Raw genomic sequence first — 20,613 nt, 5'->3', positions numbered from 1 at the left:
GCTGTCTTGAACTTTTCACCGATACTCACTAAAATCAATGAATTTATAAATTATGGGCTAAAACCTAACTTTAAATTCTTTTGAAATAAATTATAATTAAGTTTTACTTACTCAAAAAATAAAATTAGACCTAATTAGCCCCTTCTTTTATATGAAAAGGGAAAAAAAATCCCTTAAGGCTAACTCAAACGTAGGCAGAGCGGACGACGTATTTTCTAAACAAAATAGAAAATATGTCTATAGCTGTAAATATCTCCTACCTACCGTACTACCTACAGCCGAAAAGTACTATGGCTAAGACCGAGGCTTAGCAATCAATAAATGAAATTTAATTCGTGAATTATTGACTAAATCGTACCCTTCAATTTTTTTTGTATTGAATCAAAATTAAGTATTACTTACAAAAAATATTAAAATCAGATCTTTTAAAGCTCATGAGAGAGTATGCAGCCAGTATGGCGGCCACTGTTAAGTCGGAGGAGTCGTGTTTTTTTTACGCTCTCGTCTTTTTTTTGGTGGGGATATTACTTAAAGATATAAATGAAGACCATAATATGAAGTGAAAAAAGAAGGCCATAATATAAAGTGAAAAGTTATTTATTTTCTTTAAAAGTATAGGTTTTAATATTAAAGATACATTTCCAATTTTCATTTTAAAATGTATTGATTAATTCTAAAATAATTTCTTCTATCTTCGTAAGGAAGAAGATAAATTTTAATATTATTTTTAAATCTTACGCAAGGCATCAAGTCGTTCTTTGATATACAAAGCGTTAAGTTGTTTTCTAACGTAGAGTTCTAGGACTAGTCTTTCGAGACCTTTAGTTTTAACTTTAAAGGTATGATAAAGTTCTTCGGTGTTTTCCATGGGTTTTTCTGGTGTTTCTTCCTCGGTTTTAATGTCGTTATTTATATTTTTGGTGTATGTTTCTGTTTCATCAAAACTGAAGGGTATATTTTTTGTTTGCCCACCTCTAATAAAGTTGCATTTGGGGAAATGTTTTAAATGTTCTTCGTAGGGATTATCATCGGGTTTCCATGCTAATAATATTCCATCGCATTCGAAGCACTGTACTAGATCGTCGGTATGTAGGGAATAAAATCCCGCTCTGCTTAAAGTTTTTATGTAGTTTCCGTCTTGAGGCCAGGAGTTAAAAGTACGATATCTTTGCAGCTCTGAGTTCATGATGGGGAATGAAAATGATTATGGGAATATCCGATTTATACCTCTGCCAAACATTCCCCCCTTTTTTACATCCCCTCTCACATTCCTACCCCCCCCCCACATTTCTTAATATATGAAATAAAAGAAAACAGTATTAATTTATCTTTTAAAAATACAAAAGAGATTACAAAGAGTATTTTTTAACAAAAGGATTAAATTATTCTTTATGGGCGCGTTTCATCATGTTTGTAAAAATGATGTCATTTTTCAAACCATCTCGTCCAAACTGCTTCATGAATGATTTGTGGCTCTTTCTTTTTGTTCTCTGTATTATATAAGCAATACAATATAATCCGCATGTCGAACCCGACAAGTTTTGTAGTCTTCTTTTGTTAAACGACCATTTTGTAGAATTTCTTTTAACAAATTCTTTAATCGAGGGGAGAAAGTTCCCTAAAGCCAATGAGTCAAAATAATAACCACGTCTCTTGCCATCAAAGTAGACGCTGACATAGTGAGATCCGTCTTTGTAGTGATTGTCTAAATTTATTATAATGGACGAAGGAAACTTGTCAATTTCTTCGGGTAATAAATCACTTGGATAAACCCCCATGAAATGCGGCGTGAATCTTAGAAATCGTGTTATCTGTTCGGCATTCATTATATCTCTTAACAAACGATTGACACGTTTCTATTTTTATCTATTTGTAACAAAGCCTGGAATTCGGATAGTACGATGCAGCTTAGTGTAGTGGGCGTGGGTTTTTCAAAACCCAATTCTAATCTTAACTGTCCCTGCTTCGTAGGACTCCAATGATCGGAATGACTCGCGCTACCGTCAGGTGTTAGTATATGGCGTAGCCCGAGGCAAAGTCATCCATAGAGATATTGTTCCCCTTGTCGTTGTAGTGACTGTTTGACCCCGAAAATAAAGTGTAGTAGCTTCGGTCAAATTGCTTTTTACTGTAGTGGGGTTTTAGGGCTTTGGAAGGGTATTGTTCGGAATTGATGAATGCTGCTAGATGATTGACATTCCAATGTCCAAAGTCAAAGGGGTTACTATCCAACGTTCCATTGTAAGAGGTGTGTTTTACAATAGCGATTGTAACCCGCGAAGGCTGGGTACCTAGGTAGATGCTTCCGATTGATGTGTTTAAGATATTTGGCGCAATTGTGAATATTTTAGTTTTCGTTCTAGTGTAACTACATTGAGCTGCTTTAATGCTTAAAGCTTGTTCGTGAGCAAATAGAATTTTGGGAGCTAATTGAAGCTTTAAGACGTATAATACGGCTTCAACGATTACGGGTTTATAACCATTGCCTGACGCGTCAAGTTTACCCATAAGACAAAAACTAGCTTTGTTTCTATGTAATTTTAATTTCATAGAAACGCCGTTTATCAGGTATCGGGGGATATTGAACATATCTACGTAAAGGCTGGAATACATTCCAATTTCCTCGGATAATGCTGCGAGTTTCTGGCGTTTAACAAAACCCATATTTTCTGTAAGCGAATCCATGCTTCCGCCTGTATCCTTGTAAAACAAGGAGGCACCCAAATGGTATTCTTTAGCTGCCGGACCGTATGACGTCAGGGCCCAAAGCAAAGCAGTGTACGCGTAGTTACTAGCAGCTGGTGTTGTTGCGCAATCGCCCAACTCCAAATCGACACGCTCAAATTGACTATGCTGAAAATTATTTACGGGTCCAACTGCGTCAGTAGCTGTTAAAGCAGTTCCATCTTCATTTACAATTTTAGTTCTGGTGTACAGCATTGTTAAGGCTGTATCCACGTATTCGCTACCGCTGGACGTTACTTCGAATTCGATAGGTTGGTCGCCTTTCAAAGATGTCAAAGGTTGATAAGAACCCATTTGGAATTTTCGATGGCTGTTTGAAGGGGAGGGGGAGCGAAAATATCGAAATCCGTGCTGCAAGCTTCAGTCATTTTTAGGGAGAAAAAATATCACGAACCGTTTTGAATGAAAGTTTACGTTTATCTGATTTAAATTTATTTGTGTTGTTTTGTTTTATAGATTTCTTTCTCTTTGGTGTTTTTTCTTTTTAGCTAGTCTTTTCTTTGCAACCCCTCTACCGTATTGTTGTTGCACATCATCCAAAGTTTCGGTGAACCTTCTTTTAGCCGAAGTTTTCAGATCCTTTCCAGAGGCAACGTCGCTTGTGATATTTGAAGATGTACCCAGAAACTGTTTACTAAGGAACTTTGTCCCTTTAATTAAGAAAGGTGATACGTATCTTCCGAAAGATTTCAAGAACGAGCCAATGCCTTCCCCGTTTGGCCATGACTTTGTTGTCCTTGTTTCCCGACGTAAAAAGTCAGACCTGATCCTGACTGCGCTTGTTGGGTATAATAATCCGTGTAAACTCATCTTTTGTTATCTAACGCGTTGGACTTGCGCATCTTAAATGAACTTTACAGTGCAACAGTCCAAACTGAAATAAAGCCGGTTCACCCATGTGGTCCTTTATATGGATGCCAACCTCGCTAATATAATATTTTGACAGAGGGACGTAATGGGGTGAGACAAACGTAAGACACACGGTATCCCCTGTTTCTTGTCTTCGATGGGTATAATACGTAAGAGGGGGGCGTGGGTGTTACCGACAATTTGTCCTTCGACCGGATCGCAATAAATATATAATTGAGATGGTACGTGGTAGTTTAACCTGGCTGGTCTATCGCTCAACCCTTGTATATTGAGAGGGTTTCTGTACCCCAAAATCGCAGCTAATGATTCGTGTGTCTTGAAGATAATTTTGGTATCTACAGTGGCATCGGTTTTTAGTTTTACATGCCCCGTCGTCTCGTTAATATGAAATAAAGAAGCGGTTTTTTCGCATACTTTGGAAGTATTGATAGTTTCCACAATGTGGTTAAGTGATTTGTAGTGGCCGGCCGGTATATTATGTAGATGGTAGCTTTCGTAGCTGGTCAGTTTCCCATCTTTTCGTTCAACAAGGTCGGTTACGTCACATTCCTTGGGGTTTTTAAATTTTTTAGAGCTACTTTCTTCGATTAAATCTTCAAGTGTTTTTCTCTTGCTCACCTTCCTCTTACTCGTTTTGTATATAACATTGTAGAAACTGCTTGTATATATTATTTCTACTAAAGAAATTTCCCATTGTCCTTGTAAATTAATAGGATCGGGTAGTTTAGTGATGTAACTACCCATAGTGTTATTAGGGTAGACATCCATACCAGCGTCGCTAGGTAGAGTTAAATAGAATTCAGATTTTCTCGACATTTTCGGCTGTTACCCACGAGTTCTGCGATTTAGGTACACCGATAAACGATACAAAATATTCTAATTTCCCTTTACGTTTACGTTTCTTGAGTATAGAGTCTATCTTAAACAGTTTGGGTTCCACTGTTCGAATGAGCTGATCAGAGTAAAACAACCCGGTTATATGCTTGCTGTCCAAATCTTTCAAACGATATAATACGGGTTTTCTGAAGTTCAAAATAGAGGAAATGACAAATACTTCCGTTGAAAAATTTGGCTCATAACCTTTAGAAAAGGCTGGTGTAAGTTTTCTTATTCTTACGTAATCTCCGACACGAAATTTGACGTCTTTTATAGTAGGTTTAGTACTCATTTCCGGTTTGTAAATGTTTTTGTATACTTCCAGAACGTTAGAGGGCGAAACATTGTCGGGTGTCATTTTTATTACGGAATGATAAGAGGCATTGTAGCCTTTAACTATGTCTGTCAAATGATCTATATATCTATGAGAATTGAAATGAGTCAACATTTTGAATATTCGATGTTACAAAGTTTTAATTAAACGTTCTACAAATGGACAGTGGAATTTTTCTGACGTCATAGAACCGTATCTGATTTTATTTTTCTTAAGAAGTTTTTGCGTCTGTGAATTAATAAATTCTTTACTTAAATCAGACCAGATGGCTTTAGGTTTGCTTTGTTCGATGATAACCTCGAGAGCTTTCGTAGCCTCGGTCGCGTGTTTTCTTTTCATGGGTACTACAAATGCTTTTCGGGAGAAGCAGTCGATGCCCACCATAAGATATCTGTAGTCGTCATTGTATTTAGCGATTGAACCCAGATCAGCCAGATCTACTTCGACTCTATCCGAGATGTTAAAGACGGGGATTTTACGCCTTTTGAATTTATGTATAGCTGTTTTATGCAGTGTGTAAACGTCAGTGGTTTCTAGAAAGGTTTTGACTTCGTTTCTCGAAATACCTTGAGATTTGACAGCCTTGTACAAGGGGTTTAAACCAGTGAACCCTGACCGGTGTTTGCTGTTGAGATAAGTATTCTTTAAAGTTTCTACTTTTTGGAGCTTCGATAAACCTCCCATAATGTATTCTTGGCTTTAAAAGGTTGTTTTTTTGAAATTAAAGGGCTCGTTTATTGTCAAAAGTTAATCTCTTCTTCGCTTTTATATACGTTCGGGGTCGAAGCCGATACTTCAGCGGTACAGAACTGGGCGATGCCTTGGTTGAGGGGTGCGGTGCTAATGGAGACGTTGATTTGCTTTTTGGCGCTAGAAAGTTTTGCACAAAGGGTTGAAATTCTGTCCACCCTGTCGGTGGAGTACCTACGAGAGAAGGGGCTACTCCGTACTTATTGAAGAAGGTAGGTTGTATAGTAAAATAAACTAGCTGAACTATATCTGAATATGGGATCTTAAGGTCGTTCACGAAGAGAACCCCCGAGTCATCCCAACGTATACTAGGAGCGTTACTTGCTAAGTGGTCGAATATTTTCTTCGCCGCTCCTCTATATTTCAGGGGAAACATATTTTTCCAGCTGTCTTGTTTATTCGATGGGCGGGGTTTCGAGATGTTCAGGTAGCGCTTCATCGTCTCTTCATAAAAAACCCATTTGGTTCTTTCATCTAAAGATGGATTTGAGATAATCGTGCTCATCTCCTTATCCAACTCCGATAACACTGTATTGTTTTTTGAAATCTCATTATTTGATGTTATTAATTGATTTGAGGGGCTATGACTTTGTTCAGGTTGTTGTTGTTGCTCCAAGGGTACTAATGCCATTTTATTAGCGTAAACTAGTGTTTTCTTCATTTTGAGAATAAACCGCCTAAAAGACTTGAAATTACGGGAAAGAGGACACTAAAGAAACCAATTCCTGTTTGTTTAGATAATATGGTTCTTTTGGCTTTCCAATGAGTATTTTTGCAAGCAATTTTACGAATATGTTTCTTGTGCTTACACAATTTATTATATACGTCTGGTTTCAGATTGACAGCTCCTTGTAAGGCGTTGTGACAACAATCGCTGATTGAATCAATAATTTCTCGATTAGAATTTTTAAGAATAGCTAATCTTTGAGGTTTTTTTAATTGCCCCAGAGCGGCTATTAAATTTATATTTTTAGCGGCTAAACTTTTCTTTTTCATACCTGATGTTTTCTTGACCTTTCTCGGTGGTGACATCGTAAAGAATGATTAAATTTTAGTAATGTCGTTTAATTATATCGTTTTCTTCTTGGGAGTATAGATGACTATTTGCTCTCCCGGTAAAATATTTGTTCTAAACCTTAAATCGGAATTACATTTCTAGGTTAAATCGCAAAGTAAATACCTGTAAGGTTTTTCAGTCGCATCCAGATAACATTCTAAATTAATTTAGAGTTGTTGGGTGCCAATTGTTTAGAGAGAGCCACTAATTGCATAAGATCTCTCAAAGTTTTCATAAAAATCATGTAATGCGCGTTTAAAGAGGCTGTTCTCAAGTTTTTTTCAAATATATTTTGTAAAAGGGTGATGACGAATAATTTCCTATGGTGCGATTGCTTAGTAAATATTTCTGATAAAATATTATTTTTATTTTCTAACATGAGATCGTCTAAGACGATTAATATTGTTTTAGAGCCATCGTATATAGTAACTTCGGGTAAACCTTGACGCATAATTACGCCCATTTCTCTCAATTTATCGTAGCAAGGCTGATGTATACTATAATGCCTAACAACTAAATCGACTTTAGGTTCAAACATTTTGTCCTTATTTTCAATTATTCGTTTACATAAAACGGTTTTACCAGATCCCGAAGGACCGAAAATAATCAAATTTCCAGGTGTAGTGAACGGTATCATGGCTAATACTCGAATGAAACTTATTTGTAACTATCATTCGTACTTAAACGTATTCAATTAATACACGAACGCGCGCGTGCACCCCAGGGTCGCGAACCCCAAACGCGGGGGTAGGGGGTGGGGGCCCAAACGACACGCGGGGGAGGGGGAAGCGCGGTTGACGCGGGTAGGCCACCGTGAACGCGTAGAAATAATTTTGAAAAGTTAGGCCATCATCCACCCTTTCACTATAGGGGCGAAGCTTTTAACATGGACTGTCACTATTTGAGATAGTAAATACGGTTAAACCAAAGACCCTCGTACGGTCAATCGAAGAAACGCTAAAGGGGTTTCTCTAAATGTCCCCAAAAAAAGTCGCCTGAGAAACTATAGTCCAATGGCAAGGTTTCTGATAATTTTGCCCTCGAAAATTTTCTACCCTCGTACATGCTAAATACCTCGAAGTCACTTGTTTGTTCTCGAACACGCCTTGACCCTAGTAAAAAGTATAAAATGAAAAAGTTGAGACCTCAAAGTTACCACTTTCTCTCGGACCACCACCATGAACAACCAACTAAACCAAGCGATGGACCTTTCCGCAACATGGTAAGAAATACTTTTTTTCAAACTTAGTTTTATTTAAGACTTAGAAAATCTCTCTCTCCATAGCTACGTCCATGGGGTTGATATCCCCTATTTCCCCGTCGAGATTTTGGACTCGGCGGATTCTTCCCGCTGTGGGACCCCCGAGTCCCTGGAGCTAGCCCCCTTGCCACCACCTCGGAGACCACTCTGCCTGGTAGGGCCAAGGCCCCGGACTCCGTCTCCGCCACCGAGCCCACCACCATGAACCCCCTCCCCCGAACCTCAACCCGAATATCAACCTCTCCCTGCCATATATTATCCGTGGCAAGCTATGCCCAGGCCGGGAGAGGACGACTTAAACGTCAACGGGGACTTGTAAGTGAACCTTTTGTTTTACGTTACACTACGGTATTATAATTTTTATTTATTTACAGCTTAGTTTATCAAATAATAACAACTGCGTTTTTATACCCCACGAGTAAGTTTTCATGCATTATTTAATGTTTCGTTTATCTAAATTTTAATTTTTCTCTGTTAGCCTCCTGGCCTTCAACTGTCGCGGGTTCCGGTGAGTTAATTTTTTTTATTATTTGTTGTTATCAATACTTTTATTTATTAACCCTTCTCTCTTTCTCTCTCCCAACAGAAGACCGTTTAGGCCCGTGCGTCCTTTTGGATCGTATGCCGAGATGATCTCCACGTGGCGGTTGTTCCAAGTAATTGTTATTGTGATGCCTTCCATTTGAGTCGGGAACGCCATGTTCTTGCGCTTGGGTGTGATATCTTTCCTCGCGAGGATAGATACCCCCCCTCCCCCAAGGTGGAGGGAAGTACCTGGTGTGGGTGGTCTATCCTGTCTAAAGACGCGGTACAGTCCAAAATCGGGTGCTTTTTTTTCTGATGTTAACCAGGTTTCTTGTAAGGTAATTATATCTGGTGTTTCTTGTTGTATGAGCATTGTTAGGTCTCCTATATTGGCCTGAATGCTACGTATGTTTCATTGTAAGATTTTGAGGTCACTGGGTGGGGTCCTCATCCTCGAACAGGGAAGTAAAACTCTGTTTGACTTTGGGAGGAATGAGGGGATCTATGTCCTGGCGTGTGAGGGAGGTGTGCATGAGTCGGTTGATCATTAGTGTTATTAGAGCGCTAATGTCGTAGTTCGTCTCGAAATTTTGGGCAAAAGTCAGAAGGAGTTCCGCCAAGAGCGGCGCTATCGTTTCTGGGGGAGATGTAGGCATGGTGGTGGGGGTCCCGATGGGAGTACAGGGACTCTTAGACATAAGTGCCGGGTTGGGTACTTTGGGTAGAGCTCGTTGGGTTACTGATGCGTAGGTTGTTTTTCTTGGTTGTTGCTGGACTCGGTTTGCGGCTTCGTATTTGGGGATATGTTCTTTTTGTTGAATTCGAAGTATTTGGATTTCTTTCAAACGCCTGGGGCAAGAATGGGTGCTGGCAGAATGTGGCCCTTTGCAATTCGGGCAAGTGGCGGTTGTCTGACAGTCAGTCTTATTTTCGTGGGATTCGCCACAGGTGTTACATCGGAAAGCTGAACGGCAGTATTTTGCTGGGTGACCGAAGCGTTTGCAATTTTTGCATTGCCAGGGTCTGCGTTCATATGGCGTCAAGGGATAATTTCTGTAATAGAAGCGTACCTCCTGTGGTAGCTGTGGTTGGTTAAAATGGAGAAGGTAGAACGTACTGTTCGGGCCTAAGCGTTTCACCGACACTATCAAGTAGCCTTTCTGGAGTAAGGCCTCTTTTATGGTCTCTTCGGAATATTCGTGTGGGACGTTTTTTATGATTCCTTTTGTTCCTTCTTCCCTCTGAGATCCCGGTTGTGTGACCGTGAACTTTATATTGTCGACGTGCGTCCACGTGCGTCCACGTGCGTAGCGTGTCCCGTTGTTCTTGGGTGTTTGGAACTAGTAACAAGGCTCCTCCTCTTAGTACCCTTAGATCTTTTAATTCTCCGACTAGTTTTTCAATCCGTTGGCATAGGTGGGGGAACGAGATATCATGGAATGTTTTCTCCTCTTTGTTTCCTGGTTCTCCAATTGGTTGGTGTCGGAATATGAGTGGGCTTACCGGGATCCTGTCCTCCGGCTTTTGGTTCTTTGTCGTCGTTTGTAATGGGTCTTCCCCTGCTTGAATTTGGTTGGCAAGGCTTAGCTTTCAATTTTCAGTTTTTGTTCCAGAAGAAGGAGTGGTCTTGATTTGCTCGCCTTGTTTATTGAAAGTTGGTCTTTCTTGGATGTCTCCGTCGTCTGATTAGTTTTCTGATATCGATTTCTCGGATTCTTCCATCCCTTCGCAATCATCAGCGTCGGGAAGAGGGTCTACAAGTTGTTTCTTTATTGATGCTGGTCCTACGACCGGCTTTTTCTTACGTTTCTTCTTGACAGTGCCGGACACCGCAGAAAACTGAGCTAAACCGCGCGGCATGGCGACCCAAGCCGAAAAACGTTATCGCTAACTTTGATTGAAAGTAAGTTAATAATAATCCTTGACTTGTAAATGTAAATGATACTCCTGAAGTTTAACTGTAGGTTTTGTGGTTTTAAATAGCGCTGTTATAATTTTGTTACAATTTTAAACATGGAGCTAAGTTTTACTATAGTTATTCGTACAGTTTCAAAGTGAGATATAAATGGCCCATATTCCTCCACTTACTCATCTTTTCCAATGGGAAAGGAAAAGAACCAAGGCTTAATGATTATAAGCTTTGCTAATTTATAATTAATAACGCATCATTCAGGAATGAGGAATCGAGGAACCTCAGGGTAAGTCTTCTTTATTAAAATGTTTATCATTAGGATTTTAATTAAGTTTTCTACACTAATTTGGTTAATAAACCACCATTAGGACTATAGAGTAGAGTAGTGGCACTCCATGTTATCTACCCATAGTGCTTAATACAGTCCAAGGCAAGTAGGTGCCATTACCCTATTTGACCTTTAATTATTTCTACATTAAAGTGATTATGATTGTAAGTAATCTTTTAAGCCCAACTTAGAGAGGATGAAACGCAAGAAAAGTCCATTGCTGCATCATAAAAGCGGGGGTGGAACGCGGGGGCCAGGAAGGGATGGTAGTAGAACGCCCAAACAGAGCACACCTCCGACCTCAAGTTCTTCTTTACTTGTAGTACCCAACAGTTCTGTGGTCTCGTCTTCGGGTACGCCCGCGCAAAGTCATGCCAACGCTGCTGTTCCCGCTGAAGAATATTTTAGTAGCGAGGAATTGACTGATTGGGTAAGAAGGGCCCCCCCATTCTCTTCACTCTTAATTTAGCATTAATAACATTATGAACCCTCCTTTGTACTTATTATTACCGAATTATTTGACTGATCAAGAAAATAGAGATAAGAATGACATTTTTGACCAATAGAAGGCGCTATAAGATTTGTGGGGGCGGAGTCGAAATATAAGCAGATGAAGTTTCTCAATGAAGTATACCAACGAGGAGGCTTATTACATTGATCCGCTTTTGATATTAGATCAGGTTTCCACGCAAAATTAACCTCCGTTCGTTGACAGAGCCGCAATTCAGACGTAACTGGTCAATATTTTTGAGAGTGTTAAGGGCCTTTTTATTCTCCTAAAGTTTCCCGTGCTCGTTGCCTACGGAATAAGTATTAGGGCCAGTTTGGCGTAGGGTTTTGCAATTTGCACTGGCACTCTGGGATGTAAGAATATTTTTTAATCTAGTCCTTGGGACCAGTGACTCCCCCCCCCTAGTGTTCAAAATAATAAACTGGTCCCAGCTTTGGTCAATGCCTACGAGATGTATATATAAATCTCGTAGGCGTTGCTTTGGTTCTATAGATTTGCAATTGATAAAGTGGTCCCAAGGTCCAGTAACCCCCCCTCTTGAATATAAAAAGTAGTCCAAGCAATTAATAAACTGGTTTTGGACCAGAGGAAGTGCGCTATTTCCCAGACTTGTTTACAGACCATATTTCTGACATTTTAGTTCGCCTTTAATCATCACTAGGTGAGCTCTTTGCTAAATTTCGCAGTGTACGCGCACCCCCGGTACAACGTTAACAAACGTGACGCTTTTGGGAAGGATACAAAACTTATGTTCTTCCTTGAATCTCTTTCACAATTGCCAAACGCGCAAACCTTTATTGTTCCTATTTTTAATTACTTTATTAAACTTAACTTTGAAATAGATGCAAAAGAATTAACATTAGTCCCAAGGCTTAGGCCATTTTACTTGTTTACATTCTACCGTCTTTCTCCAAGACCTTGTCGTCTGCTACCTTTTTTTTCTTTATTATTTTGGGACACTTTAGCGAGAAAATTTTAACATGGGATCCGCCGTTAAGATTCTGGTTCATTTTATAGGCTATAGAAGGTTCATGCTTTAATGAATGATCACTTTATAGATGAATAGCAACTTGCGCCATCACGCGACGAAATATATAAGGTAAAGCCCCCCATCTTCAGCCAAGCTTGAACTTGTGGCCCAAAGATGCCAGATTAAGGGAAATTTCCACAAGGGAAAAGGGAAATTTTGACTCCTGAAAACTGTAGAAAGGGAAAAGGGAAATTCCACCAAAAATTTGCTAACTCTAGAATAGGGAAATTCCATGGGAAGAAATATTTTATTGAAAGCCAACAATCTCAACATAAAAATTGAACAACTTCATCAAATTGACTTAGGCCCAAGAATTGTGCCCAAATAGAAACAGCAATTTTGAAAATATTTGCTGAATTATCCGGCAAACACTAATTATCAGTAGCCATTAAAAACGACGTCATGAAGCTCATGCACATGCGTGACTTCTTATAAATCGGAAAATCAAAAACCGTACAGTAAAAAAAATATGTATCTGATGCACTCGGTTACTGAACATAACCTTTAAGTACATACTGCACTTAGAATATACAGGCAGTTTTGACAAATTCAATTTATTTGGAATTGAATTAAACTCCGTAAATGCTACAGTATCTCGAGTTGTTAAGGTGGCGTCCTCTACTGGTTTATGGGAACATTAAAGTATTTTATGTAAAAAAAAGTGAACACCAGGCTTTTGATGATCTTGAGTATGGACGTTACGAGTCGAGGCATGACGCGCACGCGCAATGCTAAAGCATGGACACACTGCTAATGTTTTTCTATCATTTAATTAGGAAGGAACTGCGGGAGCGAGTTTTCTTTCAAATGGCAGCAACGAAGGTCCGCACTCTTACTCTCACGTACCGCTGAAAGAAAGCATTGACGATGTGGACTTTAGCGTTTCCAACGAAGCAGTTCGAACCAAATTGGCCATTGATCACATTCACGAGAAAATTCATCGAACTAAAGATCTAATCAAAGCTGAACAGAATTTAAGGGATGGTATGAAATTTCCTAAAAGCTTATCTTTCCAATTTCCAATTTAAAGCAAGTTTTACAATTTCCAACTTAAAGCAAATTTTCCAATCTCCAACTTAAAGCAAATTTTCCAATCTCCAATTTAAAGCAACTTTTCCAATTTCCAATTTCAAGCAAATTTTTCCATTTCCAATTTAAAGCAAATTTTCCCATTTCCAATTTAAAGCAAATTTTCCCATTTCCAATTTAAAGCAAATTTTCCCATTTCCAATTTAAAGCAAATTTTCCAATTCCAATTTAAAGCAATTTTCCCATTTCCAATTTAAAGCAAATTTTACAATTTCCGATTTAAAGCAAATTTTACAATTTCCAATTTAAAGCAAATTTTCCAATCTCCAATCTCCAATTTAAAGCAAATTTTCCAATTTCCAATTTAAAGCAAATTTTCCAATTTCCAATTTAAAGCAAATTTTACAATTTCCAATTTAAAGCAAATTTTACAATCTCCAATTTAAAGCAAATTTTACAATCTCCAATTTAAAGCAAATTTTACAATCTCCAATTTAAAGCAAGTTTTTCAATCTCCAATTTAAAGCAAATTTTCCAATCTCCTATTTAAAGCAAATTTTACGATTTCCAATTTAAAGCAAATTTTACGATTTCCAATTTAAAGCAAATTTTCCAATCTCCAATTTAGAGCAAATTTTACAATTTCCAATTTAAAGCAAATTTTACAATTTCCAATTTAAAGCAAATTTTCCAATTTCCAATTTAAAGCAAGTTTTCCAATTTCCAATTTAAAGCAAGTTTTCCAATCTCCAATTTAAAGCAAATTTTCTAATCTCCAATTTAAAGCAAATTTTCCAATCTCCAATTTAAAGCAAATTTTACGATTTCCAATTTAAAGCAAATTTTCCAATCTCCAATTTAAAGCAAATTTTACAATTTCCAATTTAAAGCAAATTTTCCAATCTCCAATTTAAAGCAAATTTTACAATTTCCAATTTAAAGCAAATTTTCCAATCTCTAATTTAAAGCAAATTTTACAATTTCCAATTTAAAGCAAATTTCCCAATTTCCAATTTAAAACAAATTTTACAATTTCCAATTTAAAGCAAATTTTCCAATTTCCAATTAAAGCAAACTTTACAATTTCCAATTTAAAGCAACTTTTCCAATTTTCAATTTTATAATTCATTGTAATTTTTTGCGAGCACAGAAAACGTGAACGAGTATTTGAAATTGGCGTCGAACGCTGACAAGCAGCAAGTTCAGCGAATCAAAAGCGTCTTTGAAAAGAAGAACCAAAAGTCAGCGCAGTTGATTTCGCAATTACAAAAGAAATTGGATAATTACCATAAGCGAATTAGAGACTTAGAAACCCACGGTATTAGCAGTAGTCATTGGCAACCCAGAGGGGTTCTACGTGATGTTGGACAAGGACTTAAGTATGTCGATCGCGCAATTCATTTCTTCACGCAAAGAAAACGCTACAAGTTAGGAGCGTGGTAATACCGCTTTTTGAGGATCGAATTGCTTATCAAATACCAAAGATCATCGAGTATTTAATTAAGCCTTGGAAAATTTTATATTGAATTATTAATTGCCAGACCGCGAATAGCAATTTTTGGGTATCGAACCGGTTGCCGAATACCGAATAGTTAGGCCTTGGTACTATTGGTATGTGTATTTTGCCTATACATTGACATAGCGTTTAGTAACAATGGTAGTCACTAGGTGGCGCATAGATAGTATAGAGAGGGATGTAAATTCCATTTCTCCTTACTGCGTAGTAGAGTCTTTTTGTAAACACATCGAAGTAGATGTAAAAGCCCTATCTTCTTTTTATTAAATATTTTTCTAAGTCGAGAACGAGTTTATTTAATCTCTAAACCACACACATATAGCAACAATGGTAGCAGAGCGTGGTTAACACTTAGTTAATAATTTTATTTAAATTATTTGAATTATAAACTCAAACATAAGTATAAGACAAAGGCTTAGAAGAATGGCGGAAGGAGGCTCTCATTTCACACTGGGGCAAGTAACAAAGTTAACATCTACAAATTATCGGACATGGAAGTTCGAAATGGAAATGGTTCTTTGCGAGAGAGGCGTTTCGGGAATCGTAACTGGAGATGAAACCCTACCTATTAGCACAACACCAGCGGTTCAACAGTCATACACATTGAGGGAATCAAAGGCTTATTCATATATCGCCATGGGTCTGAGTGAAGACATGAGGCATATTCTTGAAGGCTTTGATGACGCTGAAGATATATGGAAGCATCTTCAAACCATATTTGAACCGAAGTCAAGAGCAAGAATCTCAGTTTTGCGCCAACAGTTTTATTCAATGAAATATACACCCGAAGTTGGCATTCCTAATTATATTGGACAAATAATGGATCTACGTCGACAGTTAGAAGATGCTGGACGATCGGTAGATGGCGATGAAGTTTCTTATCAAATGATAGGATCTTTACCAGAATCTTATGAAGTAATAGTACAAGGATTATATCACGCACCTGATACTCAATTTACTCCAAGTAATATCAAAAACTTATTAATTGCCGAGTATAATCGACAAGAAGAAAAAGAAAAACAAAAGGATACGGTGACCGCTTTCACAAGTCAAACAAGGTACCAAAAGCAACCCCAAGAAAGGAAACGTGAAAGTAAACAATACGAAAAGAAAACCTTTCAAGGAGCCTGTCATCAATGTGGACAGAAAGGGCATAAGCAAAGAGATTGCCCACATGATAAGTACAAAAAACAACAGAAAGTAAAGAAGAAACCTCCAACAGAGAGAGGAGCATTTTTAGTTGCATGTTATCCTACAGAAGAAGCATTAAATGAATGGATTATCGACTCTGGAGCTACTCACCACTTTTGTCGACATAAAGAAGGGTTTAGCACTTACACATCTGTTGAAAAGGAAATCAACCTTGGAGAAGGAAAAACCCTAGCTCAAGGATTTGGTAACATATGGATTAGAGTTGAACATGACAACAGAACTGTTGAATTATGCCTTAAAGAAGTATGGCACACTCCAAATATGGGGAAAAACCTAATATCTACACGACTGATGAATGTTGCTGGTTACAAAGTAATAGTGGAAACCAAACCTTCATTGCATACTTTCCTCCACCACAAGGACAAATTGCCTTTAAAGCTAAATTGCGCAATAACTTTTACATACTAAAAACAGAAATTTTCAAAAGTGGACCAGAAGCACATCAAACCACTCAAGTACCTAGCAGTCACAATATAGAACTGTGGCATCAACGCCTAGGACATGTGAATGAACAGGATCTTAAATACATGGGACAACACGAGATGCTGCGTGGAATAGATGTTTTGAAGGGACAGTTAACAACATGTAACCCGTGTAAAGTCAGTAAAAGCACAGCGCAGTCTCATAGAAGCCTTACTGGAATTCGAAGCACAAAAATTTTGGAACTCATCCATTCAGACGTTTGGGGTCCCGCTCCTATTACATCATTAGGGGGAGCGAGGTATTATGTATCATTTATCGATGACTACAGCCGTTATACACGAATTTTTACCATGACAAGAAAAGACGAAGTTCTCAAATGTTTGGAACTATTCAAGAAACAAGTGGAGAACTCTACCGGAGAACGTATTAAAACAATTCGTACAGATAATGGTATGGAGTTCTGTTCCTACAAATTTGAAGAATATTGTAACCAAAATGGAATTAAACACGAGCGCACCAACGTATATTCACCCGCTATGAACGGCGTTGCAGAAAGAATAAATAGAACCCTGATTGACATGGTCAGAACCATTTTGGAAGAAACCAACTTACCAAATACATTATGGGCAGAACTTGTTCATACAGCTGCGTATTTAAAAAATCGACTGAAACATTCTCAATTAAAAAATCAAGTACCATTAGAGCTCTGGACTGGCAATAAACCCAGTGCAAGACACTTAAGACGCATTGGATGCCTAGCTTTTGTACATATTCATAAGAAACAAAGAAAACACAAGTTCAATAAACGGGCGAAAATGGGTGTCCTTATTGGCTATGCATCACAAACACAAGGATACCGTGTGTGGAATCCAGAGGATAAGAAAGTCACAGAAACGAAACACGTAGTATTCGATGAAAACATTCTAGGAATGACTAACTTTCCTCAAGTTCAAATCCATGACAACCTAAGAATCACTCAATGGTATATGTTTAACGATGAAGATAAAGACAAAGAAGAACAAGTTGTTACAACGGATACAATAAATGAAGCACCCCAACCAATTGACAATGATGATCAGACACCTCAACCAGTTGATGACCAGATACCTAATCAAGATAAACCGTCTTTACCTCCAGGTTGGTCGAAGGAAGTGGTTATGCGAGCATCTGGCGCGACTGCAGGGCAATTGGACATATATTATAGAAATCCGGAAGGAAAACGACTACGTTCTACACCAGATGTTAGAGAATATTTACGAGAAAAGAACCTGACACATGACATCAAACTTTTCAGTTTCTCTAAGAAAGATTTACAAGCTTCAATGAATACGTATCCGAATGATGACGAAGATGACGAAACAGAAGAATTCTGTGAAGCTTTATGTGCTGACATAAACATTCCCAAGACCTATACAGAAGCGATTAATTCTCCACAAAAAGACCTTTGGGTTAAGGCAATGGAGGAAGAAGTTCAAACAATCAAGGAGAGAAATGTTGCAGAAACTGTACTTAAACCCGAAAACTCAAAAATTACTGGCTGTCGATGGGTCTTTGCTATTAAGAAAAATCTAGCAGGTCAAATCGTACGTCACAGAGCACGATTAGTCGCTCAAGGTTTTGATCAAATACCAGGCTTCGATTTTGAAGACTCATTTGCACCAGACATACACTTCTCACTTATTCGTCTATTTATGGTCATTTTCATTGTACTTTTGGGATGGAAACATTGTCACATTGACATCAAAAATGCTTACTTATACGGACAATTAGATCATGAAGTATACATGAAATTCATTCCCGGATTTGAATTTGACAATCCACAGACTCATTGCCTCAAATTAAACAAGGCACTATACGGGCTTCCTCAGAGTGAACGAAAATGGTTTGATAAACTGGACACAACCTTTAAAACATTTGGTTATCAGAAAATCAAGGGAACATTTGTGTATACTATATCCCAATGGAAGCAGTAATACTGGTTTACGTTGATGATATCGTGATATTTGCAAAAAACGACAAGATTATGCAAAAATTATATAACCAATTAGCAACAGTCTATGAAGTAAAGTTTCTTGGCCCTCTTCAGATACTATTAGGATTTCAAGTAGAAGAAACAATGGATGGTTTAACATTATATCAAGGTCAATTTATAGAAGACATTGCCAAAAGATTCAAAATCACCAGTGAAATCCCGGTATCATTACCCTTAATTCCGAATCCAAAACTATCAAGAAATGAATGCCCGGTTGATTCATCAAAGGAACAAGAAGAAATGAAACAATATCCGTATAGAGAACTCATTGGATCACTTTTATTTCTGGCGCAAAGGACGCGTCCAGACATATCATATGCCATAACAGCATTATTACAATTCAGTTCTAATCCTGGATATACTCATTGGCAACGTCTTTGTCAATTAACTCGTTATATCATAACTACCAAAGACTACAAATTACGATATCACAAAGAAAAAGGACCAACATTGACCCTCTACTCGGACAGTGATTGGGCAACTGACACAGATTCAAGAGTATCAACATCAGGATACATATGCTACTTGGGATCATCTCCTATATCTTGGAGATCAGTTAAACAAAAAACAGTCACACTATCAACAATGCGTGCAGAATACATAGCACTCACAGAAGCAGTCAAAGAACTTTTATGGCTATCACCTATTTTGAATGAACTCAAAACCGCATTTCATTTAAAAATCGAAAAACCAACTATTTTTGTGATAACGAATCAGCGATATTTTATACGAAGAATGCAGCGGAAACACAACGATCAAAACATATTGACATAAAATATCATTTCGTAAAAGAACATTATGAAGATGGTTTATTCAACCTGAAGTATGTGCAGTCAAAAATGAATGTTGCTGACATCTTTACCAAGGCATTACATAAGATTAACTTTTTAAACCTTATCAGTTTACTTAGATTGCGTTAAAATATGTTTGTGTTAACTATTTTTTAGTGTTATTATTATGTTGTACATAGAGTAAACGGTATGTCAAAGTGGGGGAGATTATTGGTATGTGTATTTTGCCTATACATTGACATAGCGTTTAGTAACAATGGTAGTCACTAGGTGGCGCATAGATAGTATAGAGAGGGATGTAAATTCCATTTCTCCTTACTTCGTAGTAGAGTCTTTTTGTAAACACATCGAAGTAGATGTAAAAGCCCTATCTTCTTTTTATTAAATATTTTTCTAAGTCGAGAACGAGTTTATTTAATCTCTAAACCACACACATATAGCAACAGGTACTTTTTGGGTATCAAACCGGTTGCCGAATACCGAATAGTTAGGCCTTGGTACTTTTTGGGTATCGAACCGGTTGCCGAATACCGAATAGTTAGGCCTTGGTACTTTTTGGGTATCGAACCGGTTACCGAATACCAAAATATGTTCCTTATCGAATACTGAATAGTTAGGCCTTGGTTATTTTTTTAGTAACTAATTAATCGCATATAGTTAAGCCTAGTATTCGCGAATAGTTCACCCTAATTCTCGCGAATATTAGGCTTAACTATTGGCGATTAATTGGGTAGTAACCCTATTATTCGCGAATAGTTAACACAAAGCAAGTAGAAAAACATTTATAAGTTAACAAATGGCAATTCGTAGGACGCGCCCTCATCCCTCTACCGACCGCGATTAATCGCCAAATGTCTGGTAAAGAAAAATTCGTCTGTAATGGTTCGGGATATTTTTTGGCCAAGGCTTAATGTTAAACAGACTTTATAAACAAATGTAAAATGTAGCCAAGGCCCGAATTCTCTGTGAAATAGAAATTAAAATTAATTATTTATTTTATTTTATTTTAAATAGAGGTGTTGGTACGAATATAAAAGAAGGAATTAGCGGCCTCTCTGGGTAAGTTTTGATTGATCTCTCGTCTCACCCTTATTCATTAATTAAAATTTTGCGCAGCTCTCGATTAATACTAATTAATTACTAATACCTGGCTAATACTCCATACATTTTTCACTCCATACACGTTTATATAGTGTTTAGATTTAATTTTGGTTTTGATGCAGTACGGCATTTATAATCCACCCTATTCCCGACGCGAGTGCCGAGGCTTATAGCACTAGTATTTTTACTGACAAATCAGGGTCGAAATGATGCGTCGTCTGCTTCGTAGTAGAAAATTTTCAATAGTTTGTATCGTGAGTCCATGGATAAAGAATGAAAATGAGCCGTAAAAGGTCAGGGAAATTGAAAA

General features: G+C 37.8%; 1 protein-coding gene across 1 annotated transcript; it reads left to right on the top strand.

The window, feature by feature from the left end:
- Positions 1–10,750: 10,750 nt before the first annotated feature.
- On the top strand, positions 10,751–20,342 carry LOC149589674 (uncharacterized). The gene is made up of 4 exons (XM_089861814.1): positions 10,751–11,088; positions 12,976–13,183; positions 14,379–14,607; positions 20,217–20,342. Exons 1-4 carry the CDS (start codon positions 10,855–10,857, stop codon positions 20,263–20,265), a joined length of 720 nt encoding a protein of 239 aa, XP_089717940.1. The 5' UTR covers positions 10,751–10,854; the 3' UTR covers positions 20,266–20,342.
- The last annotated feature ends 271 nt before the right edge of the window (positions 20,343–20,613 follow it).

Source organism: Phalangium opilio, unplaced genomic scaffold (assembly GCF_054372755.1).
Source record: "Phalangium opilio isolate 3A_F unplaced genomic scaffold, DU_Popi_V2 ptg000521l_1, whole genome shotgun sequence".
Taxonomy (NCBI): Eukaryota; Metazoa; Arthropoda; class Arachnida; order Opiliones; family Phalangiidae; genus Phalangium; species Phalangium opilio.
This window is presented reverse-complemented; position numbering and strand designations above follow the sequence as displayed.